This window comes from Cervus elaphus, chromosome 4, assembly GCF_910594005.1.
Source record: "Cervus elaphus chromosome 4, mCerEla1.1, whole genome shotgun sequence".
In the NCBI taxonomy this organism is placed as follows: Eukaryota; Metazoa; Chordata; class Mammalia; order Artiodactyla; family Cervidae; genus Cervus; species Cervus elaphus.
The window spans coordinates 56,231,562-56,244,778 of NC_057818.1; the positions used below are offsets into that span (position 1 = coordinate 56,231,562).

Sequence of the window (13,217 nt, forward strand, 5' to 3'; positions counted from 1 at the left end):
CAGCAGGAAGGAAGGAGCGTGGGAGGGTGGGGCTACAAGGTACCGGAGCCAATGGGTGGTGACCCGGAGGTTCACGTCCCTTCCAGCCCTGCAGTCTTCAAGCTTGAGCTCGAAACAGCAGAGGTCCAGAGACATCTGAGATCTCTGCTCTTCCCATTCACCAAACTCACCTAGGGGTCCCACGCTCCAGTGGTTGAGGATGTTCTCTCTTTTCGTCTTTTGTCACAGAAACTTACACAGGGACAACCTCCCTGTGAGTCCTAAGCAATCTGAAGTCCTAGGATCTCTTGAACGTTTAAGGGAAACCCATTACCTGGATCTTCGGAAGTCTCCAAAACCTCCACCCAGAGCCTCCATCCCCAGTCCCTAACAGACTGAGCCCACCTCCTCTTGAGAAGTGCTTCAGCTGTTACGGAGTCACCCCTCTCACAAGGTTTTAAATACTCAGTTATCATTCACTGTGGGGGTTCCCCGCGGCTCATTGGTGAAGAATCTGCTTACAGTGCAGGAGACACGGGTTCAATCCCTGGGTCGGGAAGATCCGCTGGAGAAGGAAATGGCAACCCACTCCAGTGTTCTTGCCTGGAGCATCCCACGGACAGAGGAGCCAAGTGTGTTAATCATTCAGTAGTGTCCCACCCTCTTGCGACCCCATGACTGTAGCCGTCCAGGCTCCTCTGTCCGTGGGATGCTCCAGGCAAGAATACTGCAGTGGGTTGCCATTTCCTCCTCCAGGGGATCTTCCTGACCTAGGGACTGAAACCGGGTCTCCTGCATTGCAGTCAGACTCTTTACTGTCTGAGCCACCAGGGAAGCCCTATCATCCACGAGGCAAATTCATTTGACTTAGCTCGGTGGTAAAACCTGCCATGTCTCTCTTACCAGGCAGATATGGGACCCTGATGGGCTCAGCAATACAGTTTGGTAGTTCCCCAAGCTGGTTGTGTGTCAATTCACAGATACACAGTCCACATGGACTGTTCCAGTCCACAACAGTCCTGGAACCTATTGAAAATTCATTTTTAGATGAATGATAGGGTTACCATTTTCCATCAGCAAGTGCATTAGTATCCTTTACATCTTTATTGAAGTCACCATTTCCTGGGTTTCTTCTGGCTCAAGGTCAATCCTTGGATAAAGCAAGTTGAGTAATCTAGCATTTAATTTACCATGGCAAGGAAAGGCAGGAACTCAGGGCTGGGCATTTGACTCTCAAAAGAATGGAAGCTTCATGAGAGGAAGACTGAACATCTGAGATATTTATAGAAGAAGAAGAAGAAAAAAAAAGATCTGCTCACACCCAGTGCTTAGAATCCCAGTGGACTAATTTATTGACCAACAGCATTATTCCTCCAGATTCATTCCAGAAACTGAGTAGATCAGTTGAGAAGCAGGTTCTGTAGGCATCACCAATGGCATATAAAATGGTAAGTGTATATACTGAGGAAGGGATGGGGAAAACACAATGAAAGTAGTAACCAGGGAGGATGTGGTCTAGGAAACAAACTGCAAAGCCAGGCTCCATGAGCTCCCCCACCCCACCCAAAAATGTCCCTATCCTTGGGAGTAAAAGCAGCTCTGGGTCTAGAGACATCAACAGCTGCAATTTGATGTTGACTTGCCTATTAAGAGCTGTTTTAAGGGATATATGATGTCAGGCCAAATAAATAGTTAGGAAGTCACACAACAGGTTGATCAGCAATTTGAGTATCACCTTGGAGGATTTCCTCATTTTCGACCTCTTCAATGGGTGTCAGTTGGAGACTTACGGGTAAGGACTTGGAGGATATCATAGGCTTGTCCCTGCTGGTGGAGTTGGAGGGAATCCCATGAGTGAAGCAATATACAAAGTATATGGGGATGGGAAGGATGACCGTGAGTGAAAGGGCGAACAATGTGAACAGCCCCCATGATGGGTATTGTCGAACCACTTCTTTTGACTGTGGAGAGATGGGAAAGGGGTTCAGAATGTAGAAGTTCCCAGAAGAGGAAGGACTGGGGAAGGGGAGGGTCAGAGGAGAACCAGGGCAGAGGACTAAGAGTTTTCAGGGAGTTGGAGAATGAAATGATAGTCTTTAGACCAAGAGTGGATTGAAAACTCTAGCACCCCACTCCCTATGAAGGTCAGGGGTCTGAGGGGGGTGACTTACAATGCTTGAGTTCCAGGCCAGATAGGTGATATTCTTCTGAGATAGTTGAAATACAGAGGTCATAAACAGGGCTAGCAGCACAAATGGAATTAGACAGAACCACAGCCAATGCATGATGGTGTACATAGGATGGCCCCACAGGTTAGCAGTGTCTGGGAAGAAACTGAGAGGAAGGGCCACAAGACTGTAGAAGGCCCAGTTGGGCCTAACCCAGTCTTGGAGGGCAAGATCGGCCAGACCTTAGCCCCCCCCCCCCCCCCCCGCCTCAGCTCAAGCCTCATCCTCTATCTTCTTCTCAGTCAATCTTCTATCCCTACTCAAGAAAAAACATTCCTCTACTGCTCAAAAACATTTCATGGATATCGGTGCCCTCAGGATAAAGGCCAACTCCCTTTCATTCATTCTGTGAATATGAGAGTGTCTGTGACATATCAGGGCTTCTTCTAGTTGCTGGGCATCCATAGTGAACAACACAGACTCTAAAAGAGTAACATTTAACCCTCCTTGAGCTTTTCTTAGCTTCTTCCAGCCAATATATTCAGCCTCCTTTACTGCATGTTCTCAATCTCAATGAATACACAAGTGGGGTCCTTTGGTCTAGAGTGCCCTTCTCTCTCCCTCTTTGTCTACATATTCATCTGTCCAGGCTAAGCTCAATCATCCTCTCACCTAGGATGCTTTCCCCAACTCTCCAGATGCCCCTAAATGTCCCTGACTACCTCTACTATAGGCTTTCCATCTTGTACTGGGATTGTCTGCTCATATGTGTCTTCCTCCTTGGACTCTGCACTCTTTGAGAGGAGGAGCTTATTCCATTCATTTGTACCCCAGTACCACAAGACTTTCTTGACACAAAGACTCAAGATACATGTGAGTGAGTTAATGAATGAGTAAACTGACTCCAAGAACCACTGTCAGCTGAAAACACTGCCACCTGAAGCTTCTACCCTTAAATTATACCACGTGGGTGACTACACATCTGCCTGTTTAAAAATTGGGCCTGGGAGTTGTTTGTATTCCTTGTATTTTATTTGGATGTTCCCACTCTTCCTTTCACAGTTATGTTTAATGTTTCTGATTATCCTGTTCCCTCTTCCTTAGTAGCTTTTCCTTGCAGAATTAGACCACATCTCTCAACCTACACCTCTACCACCTTAGTCCAAGCCATTCGTTAGCTCCCATTTGGAATACTACAATAGCTCCTAACTGCTCTCCTTGATTCACTCTTGATTCTTCATAGTCTTTTCACCACACAACAATCAATCATAGGTATCTTTTTGGAAAAAACAAACCTGATAATGTCAGTCCCCTTCTCAAAACTCTTCCATGCCTCCTCTCTCATTCTACATAAAGAAACTAAGTCCTGCCATAGCTAAAAAGGTCCTAACATCATCTCCCATCACTTCTCTGGCCTTATCTCATAGCATTCTATTCTAATCTCTGATTTCCTTCTTGCTCAAAAACTTCAGGAATGATGCTTCCTCTTGCTTTGGTACTTACTGTTTTCCCTACTTGGAATTCTCTCTCAAAATTTTTTTCATGGTTCCTCCTCTCATTTCATTCCGGAGTCTGCTCAAATGTCACCTTATCAGAGAAGCCTTCTCTGCGATCCTATCAAAGTTATTAATAGCATATACTCCCACTCTTGATCATCTTATCTCACTTTTTGATTTTTCTCCTGTCAGTTATCACCTCTTGACATTTGTATTTGTTCATTTGGTTATTATTATGAATCTCTACCACTAGAATGTAAACTCCCTGGGGACAGGGGTGCTTGTTTTACTCAATGCTCTGTCCTTGATGACTGAAACAGTTCCCAGCACATATTAAGCACCCCAGAAATATGTTAAATGAATGAATTAATAAAAAAGTTTTTCAGAAGAGCCTGGAGTTCCCTGAAGTTAAGGGTCCCTATGTCACTCTCATCAAGTGAAAATAGAGGCAACAAGAAAGGGGTCAACCTTCCCTATAGACCCAAGCTATCACCTGCCGGCCTTTCTGGCCCAGTTCACAGCCAAGTTTTCAAATATGATGATGATGATTATAGGGACGATTGTCCAGTAGTCAATCAGCAGTCTGATGTAGTAGCTGCCTGAAGGTCGAGTGAAGAAGTGGCCACACAGGAACATGAGAATTAAGACAACCACTGGAGGGAACATTGGATTTAGATCAAGGTCACAGGTCTAGCTGGGTAACAAGGGCTAAGCAGAGGTGATAGACTAGGGCCATATAAGAATCTGAACGAAGTCAGGGTCATTGATGGGTATACACATGTAGGTCAGAGTACCTGTAAACAGCTTTGTATATTTCTGGACAGAAATAAAGATGTCCTGGAGAGAGGTAATGATGCTATGTGTGATCCCTATCGTGGTGGACAACTCCAGGTTCAGCAACATTAGGAAGAACAGGATGGACCAGGAGATAGACCCAGGAATAAAAGACATGGCTTCAATGAAGGCCAGGAAAGCAAAGTTTGTGCTCTCCTTAATCTGTGAAGGGGAGAAAGGGCAGGAGTTAAAGTGTCCTTGAATTTAACAAAAACAACAAAAATACAGAGACATATTCTATCTTTCCTGAAAAATTTCTTAAAACCCCTGCGTCACTGAGAAAACCAAATTTCCAAGCTGACCCTCTGACATGGAAAACCAATCCACCTAGTATTACTCATAGAAGGGCATTCTGCAAACTATAGTTCTTTGCATTACCAAGGTTGCAGCTTATCCTGGTGCTTCTGGGTTGGTTTGTTTTTTTTTTTTTTTCTGGTGCCAATAAAAGCTGAAATTTCTGTTTTACAAAAGGTTTTGAAGGAACTCTAGGACTCATTCACCTATTTTTACTGACCTTCAAAAACTGCTCCTCTAAGTTGCACTCAGACACATGGCTGAGGACCTCCTTCTTGATGGGGTGGGAGAGGCTGTTGAACCAGGAGGTGAAGATGGAAGTTGGGTTACCAATCAGATTTTGAGGTGGCTGGGCCTCAGGAGGCAGTATCCCCATGTTTACCAGCTTCAAAATTGTTTCAATATTCCTGAGGATAAGGAGTTGAATCACAAAGAATCATTTTGCTCCTTAGAAAATGACCTGCTTTTCCCTTATCTTCCAGATAAGAAAGGACATCATGTTACTGATCTGGGTAAGGTAGAGCCTGCGATTAAACCTAGAAACCACCCACCTTCAAAGTCATGAATTTTTATGAGCCTGGATAATTTATGACCCTGAGGGGATGGGGCAGGAGAAGCCTTTCCTATGGTCTTCTTGAGTCTTATAGAGTTCTTGGAAACTCTGAGTCCCTGCTCTAATGATGGGGTCTTTTATTCACTCCCTACCCCTTATTCACGCCCTACCTCTTTCTTAGACTAGCAGGTGAAAGTCAACCTTCTAAGCTTTGTATAACTGAATGTCAGATAGCATTTACTTAAGTGTACCATATGCATAACAGTCCCATGAAGTTGTATTATTTTGTGAGAAACTTCTTGCACTTTTTGATCTGGGTCCTATTTTCTAAACTTTATCTTACCCCATGACCTTCTGCAGATCTACTCTGCTCACACTTAACTTCTTACAGATTCAGGGCATGACATGCTCCCTCATACTCAAGACCAACCCCCACTCCCACCATCATTCTTCACTTGGGCTAATTCCTATAAATCCTTAAAACTTTAGCTCATTGCTCTATAAGAACTTCAATGGAAGGTTTGCTGATAATAGCAAAATGCAAGTGGCAGAGATCAAACCAGTCAATCCTAAAGGAAATCAACCGTGAATATTCACTGGAAGGACTGATGCTGAAACTGAAGCTTCAATACTTGGGCCACCTGATTTGAAGAGCTGACTCACTGGAAAACACCCTGATACTGGGAAAGATTGAAGGCAAGAGGAGAAGGGTAGGACAGAGGATGAGATGGTTGGATGGCATCACTGACTCAGTAGACATGAGTTTGAGCAAACTCTGAAAGATGGTGCAGGACAGGGAAGCCTGGCATGCTGTAGTCCATGGAGTCGCAAAGAGTCAGACATGATTTAGAGACTGAACAACAACAACAAAGTGGCATTTCTAATCACATTTTAGAAAATAAAATACTATATGCTCTTCTGGTAATAAGCAAGTTAAATATTTGGACCAAACTTCTCACTGGAAATAATTTAAAAGACTCAAAGATATTTTTAAATCTTGAAAAATAAAAATATTGACAAGATAATAAGGAATTATAGTATTGGACAAAAATCAGAGTACAAACAAAAGCAGTGGAGAAAGAAGCCTTGCAAAGCAATTTTGCCTCGAAGGATATGTCAAATACATCAAACCATACCTGAAGTTTCCAGGCATAGTTTGATGTAAAAGCACCAGAGCATGCCCAAAGTAAGGATCAGAATAGAAGGTCTTCCCCTAAATCTGGCATTTCAAAGGGTTGCACCTTTAATAATAAAAAATGAACCAGAAGCTTACACCCAACTGTTCCACACCACAGGGAACACAAGGAAGGCTACTTCAGAAAAGAGCAAAACAAGGGCAAAATTTTAAGGTTCCTGAATGTCATAACCACAGCCAGCCCTAGCTTAAACTTTGGAGCCCAAATATTTGACCCTGGTTGTCACAAAAGCTCAAGTTAGAGTCTTTCTAATGTCCCTATGTATCAAGTAAAAGCAAAAGTCCTATCTGGATGAATATACCCTCTTCTTAGGCCTTAAAAGAATTCTTACAAATAGTAGTCAAAAAAATAGGACATGGAGAGAACTACACACAAAAAAAGACTTCATGAGAAATAGCACAATAAAAATATCCCTAAAGTTACTACAAATATTAGAATTACAAAAAAGTATAATACAACTAAGTTTACTATGCTTAAATAATAAAAGACAAGCTTGGAAATATTTTCAGGGGACAAGAAACTATAAGTTGACCATAAAGATTTTCAAAAATGAAACAGAACCTCTTGAAATAAAAAATAATTGAGATTTAAAAGTCAGTATGGATAATTCTAATTTCACAATTAGGCACAGGGGCACAACTTATCCTCCCACTTTAAACAACTAGGTAACTGGACAAAATGTATAAAACAACTGTTTTTAGACATTAGGTAACAGGCAGTACAGAACTGCGATCCCTGAGAGAAGGAAAACAAATGAGGGGCACCAGGTAATCATCCTGGTTTTCTGCCTGAAAGCACATTCTAAACTGCAGAGCAGAGAAGACCACAAGTAAGCCACGGCAGCCTCACTGAGCTGGGGAGACAAAACGGAGCCCGGGGAGGTCAAGGAAGTTGGAAGTTCCAAGGAAGAATTCTGGAGGAAATGTAGTTACGAAGAAAAAGAATTCCAGAAATTTGCATCTGGCCTGTTGAGTGTGTGCTAAATTTTAAGATTCACACATATAGGAAGAAAATCCGCAAGGCTATATATAAAGAATAACTGGAAAATATCCAATCTGAATGGGGTATTCAGTAGAGAGTCCAGAAGGGCCATGCCTTCCGAATGGGACTGAAGGACTCCTGAAGAAAAGCAGGCTCTAGACCCACCCTACTGAAGCTTAAAATCAAGCCTCAAAAGTATCAAACTGAACCACAAGTGTCACTACTTGCTAGAACAAAGCTCAATCAATACTCATTCAAGGAAGGCAACAAAAAGTCAGACACTCAAAAATACAGAATTCACAAAGTCCAACCTCCAGTCAAAGTAAACAAATGAAGAAAGAGAAAAATGTGACCTTGATCAGTATAAAAACCAGTAAATAAAAGTCATAAAATAGAGTAATAAATGACAGATGAAGGACATAACAGTCAGGGATATTAAAATATCTATTTAAAAAAAAACCCCAGGGCAGGTGACTAACAAGTGGGAGGGTAATTACAATTGTAGAGGTTCTCCCCAGGGAGGAAGGGGTACAAGCCCCTCATTGGGCTCCCCATCCCCTAGGTTCTTCACTGGGAAGACGAACCCCCAGAATCTTTTGCTTTGAAGGTCAGTGGGGCTTATTTTCAGGAGAGTCAGGGCTATGGGAAATAGAGATTCCACTGTTAAAGGGTGCACACAAAATCTCATAAACTCCAGGACTCAGGGCAGAAGCAGTAATTTGAAAGAAGCTTGAGTCAGACTCACGTGCTGATCTGGGAGAGCCTCCCAGAGAGGAGGAAGACAACTGGGACTCATCCTGGGGACAAAGACACCGGCAGTAGCCATTTTGGGGAACTCATTCTACCACAAGGACAGTGAGCTGGCAAGTGCTATTTTGGAAATGTACCTCTAGCTTATTAGTCCCAGGACCCAGATCTATCCACCAGTCAGTTGGCACCAGTCCTGGGATGCCTCAGGCCAACCAGGTAGCTTGATGGAGACCCAGTCCTAACCATTAGAGGGCCCAGGATTCAGCCCCACCCACCAGAGGACAGAAATCATACTGGAATCTTTTATGACCAAACACTTCAGTTCAGTTCAGTTGCTTAGTCGTGTCCGACTCTTTGCGACCCCATGAATCACAGCACACCAGGCTTCCCTGTCCAACACCAGCTCCTGGAGTTTACTCAAACCCATGTCCATCAAGTTGGTGATGCCATCCAGCCATCTCATCCTCTGTCGTCCCCTTCTCCTCCTGCCCCCAATCCCTCCCAGCATCAGGGTCTTTTCCAATGAGTCGACTCTTCGCATGAGGTGGCCAAAGTGAGACTGTGACTAAAAATCAACTACAAGGAAAAAACCGCAAAAATTTAAAAAAAAAAAAAAAAAAACCACAAACACATGAAGGCTACACAATATGCGACTAAACAACCGATGGGTCACTGAAAAAAATCAGAGGAAATTTAAAAATACCAGGAGATAAATGAAAATTAAGACACCACAATCAGTGACAAAAGAGGCAAGAATATACAATGGGGAAAAGACAACCTCTTCAATAAATGGTGTTGGGAAAACTGGATAGTTATAAGCAAGAGAATCAAACTGAACGACTTTTTCACACCACATACTAAAATAAACTAAAAATGTATTAAAGACTTAAACATAAGACCTGAAACCATAAAACTGCTAGAAGAAAACTTAGTATACTTTTTGACATCAGTCTTAACAATGTATTTTCTCAGGCAACAGAAACAAAAGCAAAAATAAACAAATGGGACCAAATTAAACTTAAAAGCTTATGCACAGTAAAGGAAACTACTAATAAAACAAAAAAGGCCACCTATTGTATGGGAAAAGATATTTGCAAATTATATACCAACAGGGGGCTAATATCCAAAATATATAGAGAACACATACAACTCAACATAAAAACAACCCAATTAGAAAATGGGCAGAGGACTGAGTAGACATTTTTCCAGAGAAGACATAGAGATGGACAACAGGCTCATGAAAAGATGCTCAAGATCACTAATTATTAGAGAAATGCAAATCAAGACTACAGCAAGCTATCACCCAACACCTGTCAGAACAGCTATTATCAAAAAACAACAATAAAAAGTGTTGCTAAGGAAGTGGAGAAAAGCAAACCCTTATACATTGTTGGTGGAATGTAAATTGCTGCAGCCACTCTGGAAAAGAGTATTGAAATTCCTCAATAAATTAAAATAGAACTACCATATGATCCAGCAATTTTACTCCTGGATATTTACCCAAGAAAATGAAAACACTAATTGGAAAAGATATATGCACCCCATGTTCATTATTACTTATAATAGCCAAGATATGAACTCAACCTAAATGTCCATAATAGATGAATGGATAATAGGTAAAACTGAATCACTTTGCCATACACCTTAACCCAACGTTGTTAATCAAGTATGCTCCAAAATAAAAATTTTTAAATTGATGAATGGATAAAGATGTGTATCTACACACACACACACACCCCCAAGCTTCCCAGGAGGTGCTAGTGGTAAAAAAAAAAAAAAAAAAAAAAAAATCCTGCCTGCCAACGCAGGAGATATAAGAGACGCAGTTTCAATCCCTGGGTCTGGAAGATCCCCTGGAGGAGGAAATGGCAACCTACTCCAGTATTCTAGCAGGGATAGTCCCATCGACAGAAAAGCCTGGCAGGCTATAGTCCACAGGGTTGCAAAGAGTCAGACACAACTGAGTGACTGAACAACAACTACATATATATATGTGTGTGTGTATATATATATATAATGAAATATTTACTCAGTCACAAAAAAATAAGGAAATCTCGCCATTTGAAACAATATAAATGGATCTAGAGGATATTATGCTAAGTGAAATAAATCATACAGAGAAAGACAAATGTTGTATGAGATCACTCATACATGGAATCTAAAAAACAAATGAATGCACATAACTAACAGAAACAGAGTCATAGATACAATCATAGTTACAGAGAACAAACAGATGGTTTCTAGAAGGGAGGTGTCAGGGGAGGAGAGAAATTGGTGAGGGAGATTAAGTTACAAAATAAATGAGTCATAGGTATAAACTGTACCATGTGGAGAATATTGCCAACATTTATGTAATATCTTTGTATGGTGACAGATGATATCTAGACTTGTATTTTGAAATGTAGAGAAATATTGAATTACTGTGTTATGTGCCAAGAATGAACACAGTGCTGTAGGTCAATTGTACATCAAAAACAAAGAAACTTATAGAAAAAGAGATCAGATGTGTGGTTACCAGATGCATCCGGGCAGTGGGGAGGAGGAACTGGATGAAGATAGTCAAAAGGTACAAACGTCCAGTTATAAGATAAGTAAGTAGTAGGATGGACTGAATCAGAGGTAAGTTGGTTAACTTAAATATAGATCAATAGTATTATACAATCTGAGGAAACGAGGAAATAATATTTTAGAACATAGTGAACAGAGCCTCAGGGGCTTACAGGACAGTAACAGAGAGTTTAACATACATACACGTAATTCAGAGTTCGAAAAGGAGAGGAGAGAATGAGGCAGAAAAAATATTTAAAGAGAGAATGATGGTTAAGTTATTGAAGTGGTGAAAAATACACATTTACAAATTTACAAAGCTTAGCCAATTCCAAGTAGGATGAATATTTTTTGAATGCCTTCTCATCAGAAACTACAGAGTTCAGATGTACATTCTACCCTACTTTTATTTAATGCAACTGAAAGTCCCGTACCTGAAAGGACTCTGAAAAGTAAATGGTAGCAACAGGGAGCTCGGAGAAGGAAAGCCAAATTCAAAGTACCACTGTATTAGCAGTGAATTTACAATGATTTTTCCCTATAGTATCTCCTGACCTGGACTCAAAAGTAGCCTGAAACCAAGAACTGTCTATCGAGTATGGACGTAAAGAATTCCAAGAGAAAAGTCCGATATTTCTGGCCCAAGGAAAAGAGGCCTCAAATTTCAGAGAGAACAAGAGATATCCCCTGATTTTTCTTGCTCTTTTCTGTTTTATCAAACATGTCAGACAATCCTGCAGCGACAGAGGTGGCTGGACAAGTACCTATACATCTGAGATGGAAATCCTCCTCTGACCAAATAAACAGTGGTTCCAAGTACATGGATGAGGGAGGAAAATCCCTGTTACTTTAAATATTTTTTTCTATTGTCTCAATGTGTAGCCCTGGAGGCAGATGAAGTTGATGAAATTAGTAGCAGAGCAGGGAAACTAAAGCTCTAGTTTTCTAGGCAGAAAGCCAAGTAGTGGGGCTTCTTAAGAACTGGAAAGTGTTGGGGAGACTTCAGGTAAGAAGGAGCTGAAGAAGGTAATCCCATAAAGTGTTGTATGAAATTCTTGGCAGCACAGGGTTATATATGACCCTAAACAGCATTCCAAAGACTTGGACAACTAGAAAACAAGGTATATCACTGCCCAGCTTCCAAACTATTAGTGGCACACAACTAAATGGATCCGAACAGCACTGAAATTAAAAACTGAACTGACATTGGGACCACAGCCCACAGAAGGTGGGAAGAAACTTACAACACAAATCTAACCAGGGCAGTTGTCTCATAATACTGTAAAAAAAAAATTCTCCAAAGAAAATGAATACAGTCTCATATATGTTTAAAATAACTATATACAACACAAAATTATTTAATGTATAAAGAATCAGGAAAATCTCAATATATCACAAGGAAAAAGATAATCAATACATAACAATCCCAAAATGACACAGAAGTTTTAATTATCAGACTTTAAAGCAATTATTATAATCATAATCTGAGAAGTCAGAGCAAACACTCTTGAAACAAGTAGAAAGACAGACTATCAGCAGACAAAAGATACAAGAAAAATACTAAGTGGAAAATTTTATAACAGAAAAATACAATAACAGAAAATTCACTTGAGTGGCTAAATAAAAGAATGAAGATGACAGAAGAAATAGTCAGTGGCCTGGCTGAAAAAGTTCCCTGAAACTTTGGCATTTGGTCAAAATCATAAAACTTTAGATTCAAGAGTCTCAACGAAACTTAAACAGGAGTTGATAAACCTATGCCAAGACACATCAAAATCAAACAAATGAAAACTAAACATTAAAAAATCTGGAATACATGGATCTGTGTGTGCGGTTCACTGTACACCTGAAGCCAGCGACACTGTGTATCAGCCACACTTCAGTTCTTTTAAGTTGCTTTTAATCTGAAAGCCACCGAAGAAAAACAACGCATTATACACAGGGGAACAATTTGAGTGACTGTGTTTCTCATCAGAAATGGAGACCAGAAAGAAACAGTACATTTTTTAGGTACTGAAAGAGAAGGATTGTCAACACACAATTCCTCCAAGAAATAAGTGTAAAATAAAGGCATGATTAGATGAAAGAATCTCAAAAAATTCATTGCCAACTTGTCTTTAATATTAAAGAAATGCTAAAAGTTTTTCAGATGGAATGGAAATAATACTGGAGGGAAAATTCAAACTTCAGAAACTAAGCAAGAGCAACGAAAATGATATCCAGGTAAATATAGCTTGATATTTTTCTCCTCTTAAGTTTGAGAATATGTATGTCAGTTGAAAGTAAAATTTATAACATTGTTTGATAGGATTTTCAGTGTATGTCTGGAGAAGGGAAAGGCTCCCCACTCCAGTATTCTGGCCTGGAGAATTCCATGGACTATATAGTCCATGGGGTCGCAAAGAGTCGGACACGACTG

At 40.7% G+C, this 13,217-nt stretch overlaps 1 protein-coding gene across 1 annotated transcript in view; it reads right to left on the bottom strand.

Moving 5' to 3' along the window:
- Nucleotides 1–4,132: 4,132 nt before the first annotated feature.
- Nucleotides 4,133–13,217, bottom strand: part of SLC6A16 (solute carrier family 6 member 16) — a 31,317-nt gene continuing 22,232 nt past the window's right edge. The window contains exons 9-11 of the mRNA XM_043900616.1: nucleotides 4,992–5,178; nucleotides 4,438–4,639; nucleotides 4,133–4,242 (exon numbers count right to left, since the gene is read on the bottom strand). Coding sequence (XP_043756551.1) covers nucleotides 4,133–4,242; nucleotides 4,438–4,639; nucleotides 4,992–5,178 — 499 coding nt within the window. The remainder of the gene's footprint in view (nucleotides 4,243–4,437; nucleotides 4,640–4,991; nucleotides 5,179–13,217) is intronic.